Source organism: Salvelinus namaycush, chromosome 2, assembly GCF_016432855.1.
Source record: "Salvelinus namaycush isolate Seneca chromosome 2, SaNama_1.0, whole genome shotgun sequence".
In the NCBI taxonomy this organism is placed as follows: Eukaryota; Metazoa; Chordata; class Actinopteri; order Salmoniformes; family Salmonidae; genus Salvelinus; species Salvelinus namaycush.
Window position 1 is genome coordinate 6,460,111 of NC_052308.1, and position 17,011 is coordinate 6,477,121.

Below are 17,011 nucleotides of genomic sequence, written 5' to 3' on the forward strand. Positions count from 1 at the left end.
GTGAGGGAGGGAGGGAGGTAGCTGGGTGCTGGGAGGGAAGGAGGGAGGTAGCTGGGTGCTGTGAGGGAGGGAGGGATGTAGCTGGGTGCTGTGAGGGAGGGAGGGAGGTAGCTGGGTGCTGGGAGGGAGGTAGCTGGGTGCTGTGAGGGAGGGAGGGAGGTAGCTGGGTGCTGTGAGGGAGGGAGGGAGGTAGCTGGGTGCTGTGAGGGAGGGAGGGAGGTAGCTGGGTGCTGTGAGGGAGGGAGGGAGGTAGCTGGGTGCTGTGAGGGAGGGATGGAGGTAGCTGGGTGCTGAGTGGGAGGGAGGGAGGGAGGGATGGAGGTAGCTGGGTGCTGAGTGGGAGGGATGGAGGTAGCTGGGTGCTGTGAGGGAGGGAGGGATGGAGGTAGCTGGGTGGGTGGGAGGGAGGGATGGAGGTAGCTGGGTGCTGTGAGGGAGGGAGGGAGGTAGCTGGGTGGGAGGGAGGGAGGGAGGTAGCTGGGTGCTGGGAGGGAGGGAGGGAGGTAGCTGGGTGCTGTGAGGGAGGGAGGGAGGTAGCTGGGTGCTGTGAGGGAGGGAGGGACGGATGCAGGTAGCTGGTTGCTGGGAGGGAGGGAGGGATGGATGGAGGTAGCTGGGTGCTGGGAGGGAGGGGGGGAGGGAGGTAGCTGGGTGCTTGCTGTGAGGGAGGTAGCTGGGTGCTGAGTGGGAGGGAGGGATGGAGAGGGCTGGGTGCTGTGAGGGAGGCAGGTAGCTGGGTGCTGTGAGGGATGGATGGAGGTAGCTGGGTGCTGGGAGGGAGGGATGGATGGAGGTAGCTGGGTGCTGGGAGGGAGGGATGGATGGAGGTAACTGGTTGGGTGGGAGGGAGGGAGGGATGGATGGAGGTAGCTGGGTGCTGGGAGGGAGGGAGGGACTGGGCATTGCTCACATGATAGGTGGTTCAGATTGGATGGATGGCTCAATTTGTTGCAGTAATGGAGCACGGTGTTTACTGTCTACAAATGTTGGTTTGCTACCTGCCTGGACCACATGCACTGAGGCCAATATTAACTACCTTTGTGATTGATTTATTGGGGGAAAATTGGGTGCACCGAGTACAATCCAGGGGATAACGCGTTAAAGTGAACATCACTTGTTTCCAATGTGTTCCCTGATGGAATACACACCACTCAGACCAGACACAGGAAAGCAACAGCAGTCCCTACAGTACAAAACAGCATCATTAGAATTAACAAGTAAAAAAGGAGAGAGGAGAGATGTCAACTTGTCCTAGAGATCCTAATCTCATCAGTTGTCCTTCTGGACTCTGAAAACATCTATATCGTTATCAGGAATACTGTAACAGCTAAGATGGCCTCGTGGCCAGACCTCTGCCTGCAGCGGTCCGATGTAGCAGAGGCATAAATGCTTGTTAGTGACGCTAAGTGCCATGTGTTTTAACTAGCGATATTTGGGGAAATATTTCTGTAACATTTGGTGAATGTTTTTTTTTGAGATGTGACTCCGGCTGGTCTCAGTAGCTGGCTTGTAGCTGTTCATATGTGAGTGTGGAGCCCCAGGAAGCGTGGTCCACCTCCCGATCTGTCCACGTTCACTAGTTAGCTCCTCAGGCCTCTCTGTCTCAATGTGCGTCTGCTCCTCAATCTGCTTAGTTCAGGGGTCACCTGAAACCGATCTGCTGAGCCTATTCCCGACACAACACAAAACAGAGTAGTGTGTCAAGGAGTCATCCATCTGTACACTTCACTAGAATGTTTATGAATTGGATCACTTTCCGTGTGTGCTGGTGTTTTGTAACTCAGATAATTTTTCGTGTGTGTGAGAGAGATTGTTAGAGAGCTGCGCTCCTTAAATCTGCAGAGCTAGGTTATTGGGGATGGGAAAAGGGTAATACTGAGAGGTGTGTATTTGGGTTCTACATGAAGGGGGGTGGTACAGTGAGAGAAGTGTGGGGGTGTGTGTGTGTGTTTTTGGGTTCTACATGAAAGGGGGTGCTACAGTAAGAGAGAGAGAGGTGTGTGTTTGGTTCGCCAGGCAGGAAGGGGTGAGAGAGAGAGAGGTGTGTTTTGGATTCGGCAGCCAGGAAGGGGGGGGGGGGGGTGCTACAGAGAGATGGGGGTGTTGAGGGAGCTCTCTGGTTTTCTCTTGGTGACAGAGCCTGTTGCCATGGAGCTGGGCCTCCCATTGGTGGAGGCCTCGGCCAATCGCACGGCTGCACAGTCTGTTTCATCATTGATTAAAAAAAAAAAATGTCTCTCCCCTGCTCCCCCTGCCATGTCTCTCGCTCTGCTCCCCCTTCCCAAACTAGAAGAAGGGCCGAAATGACGTAAGGTCTATAAGGGGAACGGGACCAATTTCCGGTGTTTCTTTTGACATTTATTTTTCTTTGAGTGGTAGCCTCCAATCCATTCAGCACACTTCTGAAGAAGGCTAACCACGTTACACTTGATTCATTGACACAGTCGTCCTAGGTGACAACATTGACACAGTCGTCCTAGGTGACAACATTGACACAGTCGTCCTAGGTGACAACATTTGCATCACATGGGAGCCCAAAAACCACTGCTGTGTTGAATGTAAAGACTTGTGGACATGAGTGAATGCAGCCTGCTTCGAGCCCCTCCTCTGTGGGTAGCAGATCAACAGTCATCTGTAATACTAGTGTCATGATAACAGTGTTAGGAGGACTTGTCCTGACTCCTGACACTCTATTCACAATGAGCTCATCATGATGAACGTTCATTGACAAGTGTGGCTGGAAAAAGTTGAGGTAGTCATCTTTTTATTTTTTAAATTATTTTTGTTGATTCAAATCGCATGAATGGAGAGAAGAGGTGCGTTTATTTTTGTTCTCTTGATGACCTGCTGCTGTGAAGGATGACTTGGAGAAAGGTTCCCCTGTCCCTCTCTTTCTCTCGCGTTCTCCATACCGGTATCTTTCTCTCTTCCCCGCCCACATTCCAGCACTCATCAATAATGGATAGAAAGGATCTCCTCTCTCTCTCTCTGTGTCTTTCTTTCTCTCCTCTGTCTTTACAATGAACAAGGGCGGGGTGATTACGGCCAGCAGCTCTGCTATCTCTGTCCGTCTCTCTGTGTCACTCGTTCTCCCCCTCCCTCTTTCAATCTTGACCTCCTACACACACTCTCTCTTTTCTCTTCTCTGTCATAGAGGATACCCCTGCTCTGCCCCTCCTCTGTTCTGTCCTCACTCTCTCTTCCTCTCTCTCTTCCTCTCTCTCTTCCTCTTCTCTGTCATAGAGGATACCCCTGCTCTGCCCCTCTGTTCTGTCCTCACTCTCTCTTCCTCTCTCTCTTCCTCTTCTCTGTCATAGAGGATACCCCTGCTCTGCCCCTCCTCTGTTCTGTCCTCACTCCCTCTTCCTCTCTCTCTTCCTCTACTCTGTCATAGAGGATACCCCTGATCTGCCCCTCTGTTCTGTCCGCACTCCCTCTTCCTCTTCTCTGTCATAGAGGATACCCCTGCTCTGCCCCTCCTCTGTTCTGTCCTCACTCCCTCTTCCTCTCTCTCTTCCTCCTCTCTGTCATAGAGGATACCCCTGATCTGCCCCTCCTCTGTTCTGTCCTCACTCCCTCTTCCTCTCTCTCTTCCTCTTCTCTGTCATAGAGGATACCCCTGATCTGCCCCTCCTCTGTTCTGTCCTCACTCCCTCTTCCTCTCTCTCCTCTTCTAATGTGTCCTCTTAATGTTCAGCCTGCTGACGTCATCCTCCCCCTCTGCTCAGCTCTGACTCATTCCCTCTGTTTTTCTATTTTTCTCTCTCTCTCTGCATCTTTATCCCTCTCTCTCTGTTCCTCACAGCTCTCCCTCTCTCTATCCCTCTCTCTCTGCCTCTCTATCCCTCTCTCTCTCTGCCTCTCTATCCCTCTCTCTCTGTTCCTCTCTATCCCTCTCTCTCTGTTCCTCTCTCCCTCTCTCCCTCTCTATCCCTCTCTCTCTGTTCCTCTCTATCCCTCTCTCTCTGTTCCCCTCTCCCTCTCTCTCCCTCTCTGTTCCTCTATCCCTCTCTCTCTGTTCCTCCTCCCTCTCTCTCCCTCTCTGTTCCTCTCTCTATCCCTCTCTGTTCCTCTCTCTCTCTCTCTCTGTTCCTCTCTGTTCCTCACAGCTCTCCCTCTCTGTTCCTCACAGCTCTCTCTCTCCCTCTATCCCTCTCTCTCTCTCTCTCTCTCTCTGTTCCTCTGTACACTGTGCTACATTTCCATTTACCTTCATCTTTCATTCAGGTTCTGCAGTACACACACACACACACACACACACACACACACACACACACACACACACACACACACACACACACACACACACACACACACACACACACACACATCTCTCCTCTCCATTATAAAATTCAACCTGCTAAATGGCCATGTGATTACAGCTGCAGTTTATAAATAACTAGCAGCTACATTGGTTCCCTATAACTTACAGAAGCCTATATTATAGCATAAACCCCCTGTTTTCTCTCCTGTCGTCCGGTACCAACTATTGCTTAGACCCTGACCTGCTATGACCCACAAAAAAGGTTAAATTAACCGGAGGGACAGGGACTCAATACCTGCACTAAATAACCCTCAGTGAATCGGTCTTCAGCAGGCTCTGTCTGTCTTCCAGACTTGGGTTCATATTCTATTTGAAATAATACAAATCATTTGAGAATTTTCTTTAGCCCGGAGTGCCAGGTCAAAAGTGGGTGTGGTTTGCACTTTGGGGACGTGTCTATTGGTCCCATTGCTACAGGCAAGCTCAATCAAGAACAGCTGTAGGCTATTTGCAATGGTTTTTTAAATACTATTTGCCTCTTCAGAGCTGAGTGTGGGTGGGTGGGTGGTTGTGTTTGTGGGTGGGTGGTTGGTTGTGTTTGTGGGTGTATTTGTGGGTGTGTGGGTGGGTGCTTTTGTGGGTGGTTGGTTGTGTTTGTGGGTGGGTGGGTGGTTGGTTGGTTGGTTGTGTTTGTGGGTGTGTGGGTGGTTGTGTGGGTGGGTGGTTGTGTGTGTGTGTGTGGGTGTTTGTGGGTGGTTGTGTTTGTGGGTGTGTGTGGGTCAAATCAAATTATATTTGTCACATACACATGGTTAGCAGATGTTAATGCGAGTGTAGCGAAATGCTTGTGCTTCTAGTTCTGACAATGCAGTAATAACCAACGAGTAATCTAACCTAACAATTCCACAACTACTACCTTATACACACAAGTGTAAAGGGATAAAGAATATGTACATAAAGATATATATGAATAAGTGATGGTACAGAACGGCATAGGCAATATGCAGTAGATGGTATAGAGTACAGTATATACATATGAGATGAGTAATGTAGGGTATGTAAACATAAAAGTGCATAGTTTAAAGTGGCTAGTGATACATGTATTACATAAAGATGGCAAGATGCAGTAGATGATATAGAGTACAGTATATACATATACATATGAGATGAGTAATGTAGGGTATGTAAACATTATATTAAGTGGCATTGTTTAAAGTGGCTAGTGATACATTTTTGATCAATTTCCATCAATTTCCATTATTAAAGTGGCTGGAGTTGAGTCAGTATGTTGGCAGCAACCACTCAATGTTAGTGGTGGCTGTTTAACAGTCTGATGGCCTTGAGATAGAAGCTGTTTTTCAGCCTCTCGGTCCCCCCTTAATGCACCTGTACTGACCTCGCCTTCTGGATGATAGCGGGGTGAACAGGCAGTGGCTCGGGTGGTTGTTGTCCTTGATGATCTTTATGGCCTTCCTGTGACATCGGGTGGTGTAGGTGTCCTGGAGGGCATATTATTTGTGGGTGGGTGGTTGTGTGGGTGGTTGTGTTTGTGTGGGTGGTTGTGTTTGTGTGGGTGGTTGTGTTTGTGGGTGGTTGTGTTTGTGGGTGGTTGTGTTTGTGGGTGGTTGTGCTTGTGGGTGGTTGTGTTTGGGTTTGGGTGGTTGTGTGGGTGGTTGTGTTTGTGGGTGGTTGTGTTTGTGGGTGGTTGGTTGTGTTTGTGGGTGGTTGGTTGGTTGTGTTTGTGGGTGGTTGGTTGTGTTTGTGTGTGGGTGGTTGTGTTTGTGGGTGGTTGTGCTTGTGGGTGGTTGTGTGGGTGGTTGTGTTTGTGGGTGGTTGTGCTTGTGGGTGGTTGTGTGGGTGGTTGTGTTTGTGTGTGGGTGGTTGTGCTTGTGGGTGGTTGTGTGGGTGGTTGTGTTTGTGTGTGGGTGGTTGTGTTTGTGTGTGGGTGGTTGTGTTTGTGTGTGGGTGGTTGTGTTTGTGTGTGGGTGGTTGTGTGGGTGGTTGTGTGGGTGGGTGGCCTGGTCATTGATGCATTGTCCTGCTGCCTCAGTGATGAGGTCCTTGCTGTGCCTGGGTTTTCCCCTACTTTGGGAATCCCTGCCTGCCATACAGCCTCCTCTCCTGTCTGCATCTCACACACACACACACACACACACACAGCTTCCTGATGACTTTCGAGGAAATTGTGTTAAACTGAAGAGAACCGTGTTAATCCACACAGCGTCCTGTTTGTCTGTCTTGCTCTGGTGTGTGTGTCCTGTTTTCATTAGCTTCGTGTTGTTAAAGAGTGAGCGGGAGAGAGAAACACACTGTCTCAACTCTGTCAGTAAGCTGTTGTAAAGTTTCTGAACAAAAAAAAAACAAGTCATATTTCAAGCCAGGTCTGCAAGTGTTCATTAATGCACTGCCTGAATTCATACTTCCACAGCCAGCCCGGAAGCTCTGTCCTCCCACGCTTTGAGCAGTGAGTCAGCCGAGACCCAGTCAGAGGCTCGGTGTGTTGTAACGGTTAGTGACGTCATTCTACCTTTCTCTCATCCCCAGCGGTCCTGGCTGGAGGAGCTCTCATCAACATGCTGCTGCACTGAGACACACGCGCGCATATACTGACGGACGGACGGACGGATAGACCCACTCACCTGGTGTCTCCCGTCTCGGCTGTTTTCTCCCCCCCCTCTATATGGAACGTGCTATGGAATACCCTCGCCCAGCGGAGCGGCACAGTCCTCCTCTGTAGAGCCCTCTCCTGGGAACACACTCCATAAGGAATCAGCGCAGAACAGCTGACCTCCTAGTCAGGTACAGTTCACTGTATTCGTGAACTACATGGTCGGTGTCTCTCGACTTAGGGTCCGGAGTTTTCTTCAGCCCAGGTCGTAACCTGAACCTGTACAGCCTTGAACCTCTTCTCTTCTTTAACAGTCTCTGAGTCCCTCCTACCCTCCCCTTGAGAGGATGTCCGTGAGCCTGGCTGGGGAGGACATCCAGGCGGAGGGGGATATTGGAAGTAGTGGAGCGTTCGATGATGACTTGATGATGAAGCTCTCCCCATCCCCTGAACCTTGCCAGGGACAGGAGGGTGCTGGGGGCACCGGGGAGGGCATGGAGGCAGAGGAGAGCGCCACACAGGACTCACAGGTAACTGACCTCAACGGCAATGTGGTTGCTTCCTAATAATCTCTCCTTTCTCCCGAATTGTGGACTTGTTTACTTCCCTTAATGGAAGGGATGCTTTTACATTTGTGGTGAGGAGTAAACGAGTACACACTTCAAGAGAAAGGAGAGATTATTGGGAAACACCCTTTTGCCTCCTCGGCACTGCACTTCTAGGGTTGTAATTTCCAGAAAAGTTTTTGAAGGAATCGTCCTACTACACTAGTGAATAAATTGTCTGTGAATTCTGTGGCTGTCTAGATTTGAACATATTCACACATTTTATATTGTAATGACAAAGCATATTTTTTGCTGACGTGCTCAAAATACACAGTGAGACGTCTTTTTCAGTTCTGTTTGAACCTGCGCTCCCATCATGCATTGCATAGTTGCATACGGCCACGATGCACATGCGCTGCAAGGCTGCGACTGGAGTGTAGTGGGGGTGGGTTGGCAGGGTTGGATGTGGTTGAGAAAAATTGCCCCTTTTTTAGTGAATGACTGTCATTGACACTAAAGTGTTGCGCAATACGTGCTTTTTTGAGTTCGGTTTCGGTTCTATTATTACAAAAATAATCACGGTTTTCGATTTCGTTTTCAATTAAAAATTTAAGCATTAAATGGATTATCAAAGTAATGACATTAAAATGATTTTAGCGCTTCCCTCAGCCATCACCTGCCTTCAATCTGACACTGACAGTGGGTTGAAAAGTAAAGTAGATAAAGCATACTTTGAAGACTACTTTTGCGAACTATTACTAACTATCAATCGGGTAGAGCTACCTCACAAACTGTCTCTATCCCTCTCGTCGTCATGTTGTCATTCCTCTCTCATGCGGTCTCATATGGTGTGTATCCACCTCTGTCCGTGGCCGGAAAGAATGGGCGCAATGGATTATGGTCATTGTAGTTAATTACCACATTTCTGCACTAAACTAGGTTGAATATTTACCTAATGTAAACTACAACTTCCAATCAGCCTAGCGTCCCACATAGTTCTTGACTTATGCCGCGTTCACGTTCTAGTCGGAACTAGGAAACTTGTACATTTCCGACTTGCTAAATGGTTGTAAGTTATACACGTGCCGTGTTCAACCAGTTAGCAAGTCAGACATTTAAGAGTTTCGACTAGCTTTGATTTCAATATAGAGAAATGGCGTGTTGAGCTCACAAAAAATGGATTTCGAGGAATTGAACAGCGTCTGGGACCTAGTTAAAAAAATGTTTTTTATTTTTTTTCTCTCAGCGCTATGCACACTACATCAAATCAAAGTTTATTTGTCACGTGCGCTGAATACAACAGGTGTAGTAGACCTTACAGTGAAATGCTTACTTACAGGCTCTAACCAACAGTGCAAAAAAAGGTATTAGGTGAACAATAGGTAAGTAAAGAAATAAAACAACAGTAAAAAGACAAGCTATATACAGTAGCGAGGCTATATACAGACACCGGTTAGTCAGGCTGATTGAGGTAGTATGTACATGTAGATATAGTTAAAGTGACTATGCATATATGATAAACATAGAGTAGCAGCAGCGTAAAAGAGGGGTTGGTGGGTGGTGGGTGGGACACAATGCAGATAGCCTGGTTAGTCAATGTGCGGGAGCACTGGTTGGTCGGCCCAATTGAGGAGGTATGTACATGAATGTATAGTTAAAGTGACTATGCATATATGATAAACAGAGAGTAGCAGCAGCGTAAAAGAGGGGTTGAGGGGGCACACAATGCAAATAGTCCGGGTAACCATTTGGTTACCTGTTCAGGAGTCTTATGGCTTGGGGGTAAAAACTGTTGAGAAGCCTTTTTGTCTTAGCCCCAGTGATCTACTGAGCCGTACGCACAACCCTCTGTATTGCCTTGCGGTCAGAGGCCGAGCAGTTGCCGTACCAGGCAGTGATGCAACCAGTCAGGATGCTCTCGATGTTGCAGCTGTAGAACCTTTTGAGGATCTCAGCACCCATGCCAAATCTTTTTCGTTTCCTGAGGGGGAAAGGTGTTGTCGTGCCCTCTTCACGACTGTCTTGGTGTGTTTGGACCATTCTAGTTTGTTGTTGATGTGGACACCAAGGAACTTGAAGCTCTCAGCCTGCTCCGCTACAGCACTGAGCGATGTAGTAGCAAGTTGGACTGCATAACAACATATTACGTGACGTATCATCATCGTTGGCCTGCAAGAGTTGCTAGCTTTCTGTTTCTGCTTGCTCGATGCAGGCAGCCGACGAGTAGTGCTGGCTTGTGCTAGCTAGCGGCATAGCCAGCCATCGTTAGCTAGCCACATGGTCCAGCCGAAGATGGCTAGCCTGCTCAAAGGTACTTAGCTAGTTTGTTGAAGCCATGAAATATAGCTAGCTGTGCTTCTAGCATCAAACTAATTACACAGATGTCAGTTGTACAACTGAATGCCTTCTCACTGAAATGCTGACAGTGGCCCTGCCCAGAGGGTTTTGAGTAAAAAGGATACAGCTTTTGTCAGCAGGATAGGAGAATTAGGTAAAGGTTAGGAAAAGGGTTATCGTTAGCTCAAATGCAAAAATAAATGAACTTTTGATGTAAATTTGACAAACTGTATCCTTTCTAGCCATGACCTGCCCAGAGAGAGAATACGTTTTAATGTCACATACACAAGTACAGTGAATTGCCTTTCTTGCAAACTCAAAACACAACAATGAAATAGTCAATAGCAATGTATTACTAGAAAAAATAAATAAGAATATGAAATGCACCTTTTAAGTAAGTCAGCATACTATATACAGAAAATATTAAAGGAAGATCCAATATCATATTTACATGTGCAGGGACACAGGTAGATATGTATAGGGGAGGTAGATATGTAGAGGGGAGGTAGATATGTAGAGGGGAGGTAGATATGTAGAGGGGAGGTAGATATGTAGAGGGGAGGTAGATATGTAGAGGGGAGGTAGATATGTATAGGGGTAAGGTGACTAGGGAGCAGGATATATGATAAACAGAGTAGCAGCTGTGTGTGTGTGTGTGTGTGTGTGTGTGTGTGTGTGTGTGTGTGTGTGTGTGTGTGTGTGTGTGTGTGTGTGTGTGTGTGTGTGTGTGTGTGTGTGTGTGTGTGTGTGTGTGTGTGTGTGTGTGTGTGTGTGTGTGTGTAGAGTCAGTATAAATGTTGGTGCATATTACAGTATGTGAGTGAGCAGATGTTGGAGTGACGGTGTACAGTCGTGGCCAAAAGTTTTGAGAATGACACAAATATTAATTTCCACAAGGTTTGCTGCTTCAGTGTCTTTAGATATTTTTGTCAGATGTTACTATGGAATATTGAAGTATAATTACAAGCATTTCATAAGTGTCAAAGGCTTTTATTGACAATTACATGAAGTTGATGCAAAGAGTCAATATTTGCAGTGTTGACCCTTCTTTTTCAAGACCTCTGCAATCTGCCCTGGTATGCTGTCAGTTAACTTCTGGGCCACATCCTGACTGATGGCAGCCCATTCTTGTATAATCAATGCTTGGAGTTTGTCAGAATTTGTGGGTTTTTGTTTGTCCACCCGCCTCTTGAGGATTGACCACAAGTTCTCAATGTGATTAAGGACTGGGGAGTTTCCTGGCCATGGACTCAAAATATTGATGTTTTGTTCCCCGAGCCACTTAGTTATCCCTTTTGCCTTATGGCAAGGTGCTCCATCATGCTGGAAAATGCATTGTTCGTCACAAAACTGTTCCTGGATGGTTGGGAGAAGTTGCTCTTGAAGGATGTTGGTACCATTCTTTATTCATGGCTGTGTTCTTAGGCAAAATTGTGAGTGAGCCCACTCCCTTGGCTGAGAAGCAACCCCACACATGAATGGTCTCAGGATGCATTACTGTTGGCATGACACAGGACTGATGGTAGCGCTCACCTTGTCTTCTCCGGACAAGCTTTATTCTGGATGCCCCAAACAATCGGAAAGGGGATTCATCAGAGAAAATGACTTTACCCCAGTCCTCAGCAGTCCAATCCCTGTACCTTTTGCAGAATATCAGTCTGTCCCTGATGTTTTTCCTGGAGAGAAGTGGCTCCTTTGCTGCCCTTCTTGACACCAGGCCATCCTCCAAAAGTCTTCGCCTCACTGTGCGTGCAGATGCCCTCACACCTGCCTGCTGCCATTCCTGAGAAAGCTCTGTACTGGTGGTGCCCCGATCCCGCAACTGAATCAACTTTAGGAGACGGCCCTGGCGCTTGCTGGACTTTCTTGGGCGCCCTGAAGCCTTCTTCACAACAATTGAACCGCTCTCCTTGAAGTTCTTGATGATCCGATAAATGGTTGATTTAGGTGCAATCTTACTGGCAGCAATATCCTTTCCTGTGAAGCCCTTTTTGTGCAAAGCAATGATGACGGCATGTGTTTCCTTGCAGGTAACCAATGTTTGACAGAGGAAGAACAATGATTCCAAGCACCACCCTCCTTTTGAAGCTTCCAGTCTGTTATCCGAACTCAATCAGCATGACAGAGTGATCTCCAGCCTTGTCCTCGTCAACACTCACACCTGTGTTAACGAGAGAATCACTGACATGATGTCAGCTGGTCCTTTTGTGGCAGGGCTGAAATGCAGTGGAAATGTTTTTTTGGGATTCAGTTCATTTGCATGGCAAAGAGGGACTTTGCAATTAATTGCAATTCATCTGATCACTCTTGACATTGTATGATGGCAATTTGCATATACTAAACGGAGGCAGCAGACTTTGTGAAAAATGTATATTTTTGTCATTCTAAACTTTTGGCCACGACTGTATGTGCAAATATTGAAATTAAAGATGCAAGGTAAACTCGGTCCGTGTAGCTATTTATCAGTCGTATTACTTGGGGATAGAAGCTGTTCAATAGCCTGTTGGTGTCAGACTTGATGCACCGGTACCTCTTGCCGTGCGCCAGCAGAGAAAATAGTCTATGGCTTGGGCGGTTGGAGTCTTTGACGATTTTCCGGGCCTTCTTTTTACACCGCCTGATAAAGAGAGGTCCTGGATGGCAGGGAGCTCATCCCCAGTGATGTACTGGGCTGTCCACACCACCCTCTGTAGCGCCATGCGATCGAAGGCGGTGCTATTGCCATACCCAGCAGTGATGCAGCCAGTCAATATGCTCTCAGTGGTACAGCTGTAAAACCTTTTCAGGATTTGAGGGCCCATGCCAAACTTTTTTAACCTCCTGAGGGGGAAGAAGCACTGTCACGCCTTCACGACTGTGCATTGCATTGTGGGTTTGTAGTCAACATCAGCTTCAACAAATATCTAACAGAAACAGTATAGGAAGTTGAATAATCTGTTTCCACAGCAACCACGGTAATCTCCCTATATTAACAACGAAATCAAACATTTGTTCACTAAAATATGGTTTTAACATATTTATTTAACATTGTAAATGGTTTTGAGTGTAGCTAGTATTACCAGATGTTCTTCCCTTGCAGAGGCGTACTCAGAACCACGGCCATGGCAGGAAAAGGGCCAGGGTAAGGACGGTATTATCCTGTCTATTGTGTTGATGTTGTTGTTGTGTACGTTTCCATATCATGATCCTAATCCTGGGATTAGTCCCCTCCGACCCAGTGTGTTAGTCCCCTCCGACCCAGTGGCTTAGTCCCCTCCGACCCAGTGGCTTAGTCCCCTCCGACCCAGTGTGTTAGTCCCCTCCGACCCAGTGTGTTAGTCCCCTCCGACCCAGTGGCTTAGTCCCCTCCGACCCAGTGGCTTAGTCCCCTCCGACCCAGTGGCTTAGTCCCCTCCGACCCAGTGGCTTAGTCCCCTCCGACCCAGTGTGTTAGTCCCCTCCGACCCAGTGGCTTAGTCCCCTCCGACCCAGTGTGTTAGTCCCCTCCGACCCAGTGGCTTAGTCCCCTCCGACCCAGTGTGTTAGTCCCCTCCGACCCAGTGTGTTAGTCCCCTCCGACCCAGTGTGTTAGTCCCCTCCGACCCAGTGTGTTAGTCCCCTCCGACCCAGTGGCTTAGTCCCCTCCGACCCAGTGGCTTAGTCCCCTCCGACCCAGTGGCTTAGTCCCCTCCGACCCAGTGGCTTAGTCCCCTCCGACCCAGTGGCTTAGTCCCCTCCGACCCAGTGGCTTAGTCCCCTCCGACCCAGTGGCTTAGTCCCCTCCGACCCAGTGGCTTAGTCCCCTCCGACCCAGTGGCTTAGTCCCCTCCGACCCAGTGGCTTAGTCCCCTCCGACCCAGTGGCTTAGTCCCCTCCGACCCAGTGGCTTAGTCCCCTCCGACCCAGTGGCTTAGTCCCCTCCGACCCAGTGTGTTAGTCCCCTCCGACCCAGTGGCTTAGTCCCCTCCGACCCAGTGGCTTAGTCCCCTCCGACCCAGTGGCTTAGTCCCCTCCGACCCAGTGGCTTAGTCCCCTCCGACCCAGTGGCTTAGTCCCCTCCGACCCAGTGGCTTAGTCCCCTCCGACCCAGTGGCTTAGTCCCCTCCGACCCAGTGTGTTAGTCCCCTCCGACCCAGTGGCTTAGTCCCCTCCGACCCAGTGGCTTAGTCCCCTCCGACCCAGTGGCTTAGTCCCCTCCGACCCAGTGGCTTAGTCCCCTCCGACCCAGTGGCTTAGTCCCCTCCGACCCAGTGGCTTAGTCCCCTCCGACCCAGTGGCTTAGTCCCCTCCGACCCAGTGGCTTAGTCCCCTCCGACCCAGTGGCTTAGTCCCCTCCGACCCAGTGTGTTCACCTCATGTATTGTAAAATGGTGCTGGTATGTGACCAGCTATCTCTCAGTAGTAGGACCAGATGTATGTAGCCTAGGTTCTTCAATGTGGAGTGTTTCTGCATTTTAATATTTGTGTTTTTTACTTAGCTGCTTGCTTTGATGTGGTGTGTGTGTGTTTCTCTGTGTTTCAGTCTAATGCCAAGCTAAAATGCAGATGTTAATGTTTTAACATTTGTTGTCAAATATTGATAGTGTGCAATGAATTTGATCTATTATTGATGAACCGAAGAGCTATAAATGACTTCACTGTGGTGTGTCTCTCACTATGTGTGTAGTCTGCTGCTTCACTGTGGGGTGTGTGTGTGTCTCTGGGTGTGTTTCAGTCCAATGCCAAGCTGAAGCTGGTGAGGAGCCTGGCGGTGTGTGAGGAGTCATCAGGTCCGTTCTGTACTGACGGACCTCCAGACATTATCCAGCTCCACATCAGCTGTCCCTCAGACAAGGAGGAGGAGAAGTCTTCTAAGGATGACTATGAGAACGAGGATGAGAAGGAGAAGAAGGACAGGACTCCACGCAAGATGTTGTCACGAGGTAAGATGTCTCTGGGGGGAAAATGCTGAAGAGGATTCATTCGAGTAGCAAAGAGGGGCAGACCCAGCTGATGGGGAAACGGACAGTCTGTATCATGGTGTGTGTGTGTCAGTAAATAGTTGAAAACGATCCTCCATTCCTATTTGTTCAGAAACAACACACCCTTTCTGCAGCTGTTGCAGTTTTTTGCCTCTCTAACCCCACTGACTGACTGTGTGTGTGTGGGTACTCCTGAGTGCATGCCTGTGTGTTACCAGGTTGTGTGTGTGTGTGTGTGGATACTCCTGAGTGCATGCCTGTGTGTTACCAGGTTGTGTGTGTGTGTGTGTGTGTGTGTGGATACTCCTGAGTGCATGCCTGTGTGTTACCAGGTTGTGTGTGTGGTGCTATTTTAAGCATCCTGTCTTCTCTCCCTTCCGCCAGACTCCAGCCAGGAGTACACAGACTCCACCGGCATCGACGTGCACGACTTCCTGGTCAACACACTGAAAAACAACCCCAGGTAACACACTGAAAAACAACCCCAGTTAACACACACTGAAAAACAACCCCAGGTAACACACTGAAAAACAACCCCAGGTAACACACTGAAAAACAACCCCAGTTAACACACACTGAAAAACAACCCCAGTTAACACACACTGAAAAACAACCCCAGGTAACACACTGAAAAACAACCCCAGTTAACACACACTGAAAAACAACCCCAGTTAACACACACTGAAAAACAACCCCAGGTAACACACACTGAAAAACAACCCCAGGTAACACACACACACACACGCACACACACACACACACACACACACACACACACACACACACACACACACACACACACACTCAAAAACAACCCCAGGTAACACACACTGAAAAACAACTTAATCGATCTCCTATCACAGCCACAGCACTCAACAGATGGAAATGGATTGAGAAACTTTTAGGGCAGAATCTTAACTGTAGATCAGCTTGGGGATTCATGTTTTTTGCACACATCAATGCATGATAGACATGGTAGTCCATGTTAAGCCTCCATCTCTCGATCTCTCTCTCTCTTTCTAACGCTCTTTTTCTATCGCTCTCTATTTTTCTATCGCTCTCTCTCTTTCTATCGCTCTCTCTCTTTCTATCGCTCTCTCTTTCTATCGCTCTCTCTTTCTATCGCTCTCTCTTTCTATCGCTCTCTCGCTTTCTATCGCTCTCTCGCTTTCTATCGCTCTCTCGCTTTCTATCGCTCTCTCGCTTTCTATCGCTCTCTCGCTTTCTATCGCTCTCTCGCTTTCTATCGCTCTCTCGCTTTCTATCGCTCTCTCGCTTTCTATCGCTCTCTCGCTTTCTATCGCTCTCTCGCTTTCTATCGCTCTCGCTTTCTATCGCTCTCGCTTTCTATCGCTCTCTCGCTTTCTATCGCTCTCGCTTTCTATCTCTCTCTATCGCTCTCTATCGCTCTCTCTCGCTCTCTCTCTCTCTCTCTCTCTCTATCGCTCTCTCTCTCTCTATCGCTCTCTCTCTCTCTATCGCTCTCTCTCTCTTTCTATCGCTCTCTCTATCGCTCTCTCTCTCTCTCTCTCTCTATCGCTCTCTCTATCGCTCTCTCTCTCTCTTTCTATCGCTCTCTCTATCGCTCTCTCTCTCTCTCTCTCTCTCTATCGCTCTCTCTCGCTCTCTCTCTTTCTATCGCTCGCTCTCTCTATCGCTCTCTCTATCGCTCTCTCTCTATCGCTCTCTCTCTCTTTCTATCGCTCTCTTTCTATCGCTCTCTCTCCTCTCTCCTATCTCTCTCCTATCTCTCCCCTCTATCTCTTTCCCCTCTCTCTCCCCTATCTCTCCCCTCTCGCTCCTCTCTCCAACAGGGATCGAATGATGCTGCTGAAACTAGAACAAGATATCCTGGAGTTCATTAATGACGACAAGTGAGTGAGAAATGGCACCCTATTCCCCATATAGGCTCTGGTCAAAAGTAGTGCCCAATGTAGGGAATAGGGTGCCATGTGGGACGTATCCACATTCCATACTGCTACTTTAATCCGGTATATTTATAATGGGATAAACATGGGGATTGTACTGTGGTTGGTATATCAGTATGGTATATTTGGCTGCCTGGGACTCTGTGTCCACCTGTCGATGGGATGGTATCATTACCCTCACCTGCAGTTTATTTTGTTCTATTTCAAATGTAAATCAGTCCCGTCTTTAACAGTTTAACAATTTCGTTTTGTTTTAGAAAAGGGTAACGGTCCCCATCTAAGAGAGAGACACTGTACTACCACTCAAGTATCATCACTAGATGGTTCATCTCCCAGTTCTTCCCTCCAGTAACCAGTACACGTTGTTTAATCTCCCAGTTCTCCCCTCC

General features: G+C 48.3%; 1 protein-coding gene across 6 annotated transcripts in view; it reads left to right on the forward strand.

Moving 5' to 3' along the window:
- Window positions 1–17,011, forward strand: part of LOC120058298 (R3H domain-containing protein 2-like) — a 99,107-nt gene that overhangs the window by 36,670 nt on the left and 45,426 nt on the right. For 5 of the 6 annotated variants that reach the window (XM_039006902.1, XM_039006857.1, XM_039006875.1 and 2 more), the window contains exons 2-7: window positions 6,809–7,063; window positions 7,187–7,402; window positions 12,834–12,875; window positions 14,448–14,655; window positions 15,079–15,157; window positions 16,509–16,568. In XM_039006902.1, coding sequence (XP_038862830.1) covers window positions 7,220–7,402; window positions 12,834–12,875; window positions 14,448–14,655; window positions 15,079–15,157; window positions 16,509–16,568 — 572 coding nt within the window. In that variant the 5' untranslated portion in view covers window positions 6,809–7,063; window positions 7,187–7,219. The remainder of the gene's footprint in view (window positions 1–6,808; window positions 7,064–7,186; window positions 7,403–12,833; window positions 12,876–14,447; window positions 14,656–15,078; window positions 15,158–16,508; window positions 16,569–17,011) is intronic. The other variant, XM_039006893.1, reaches the window with a different exon arrangement.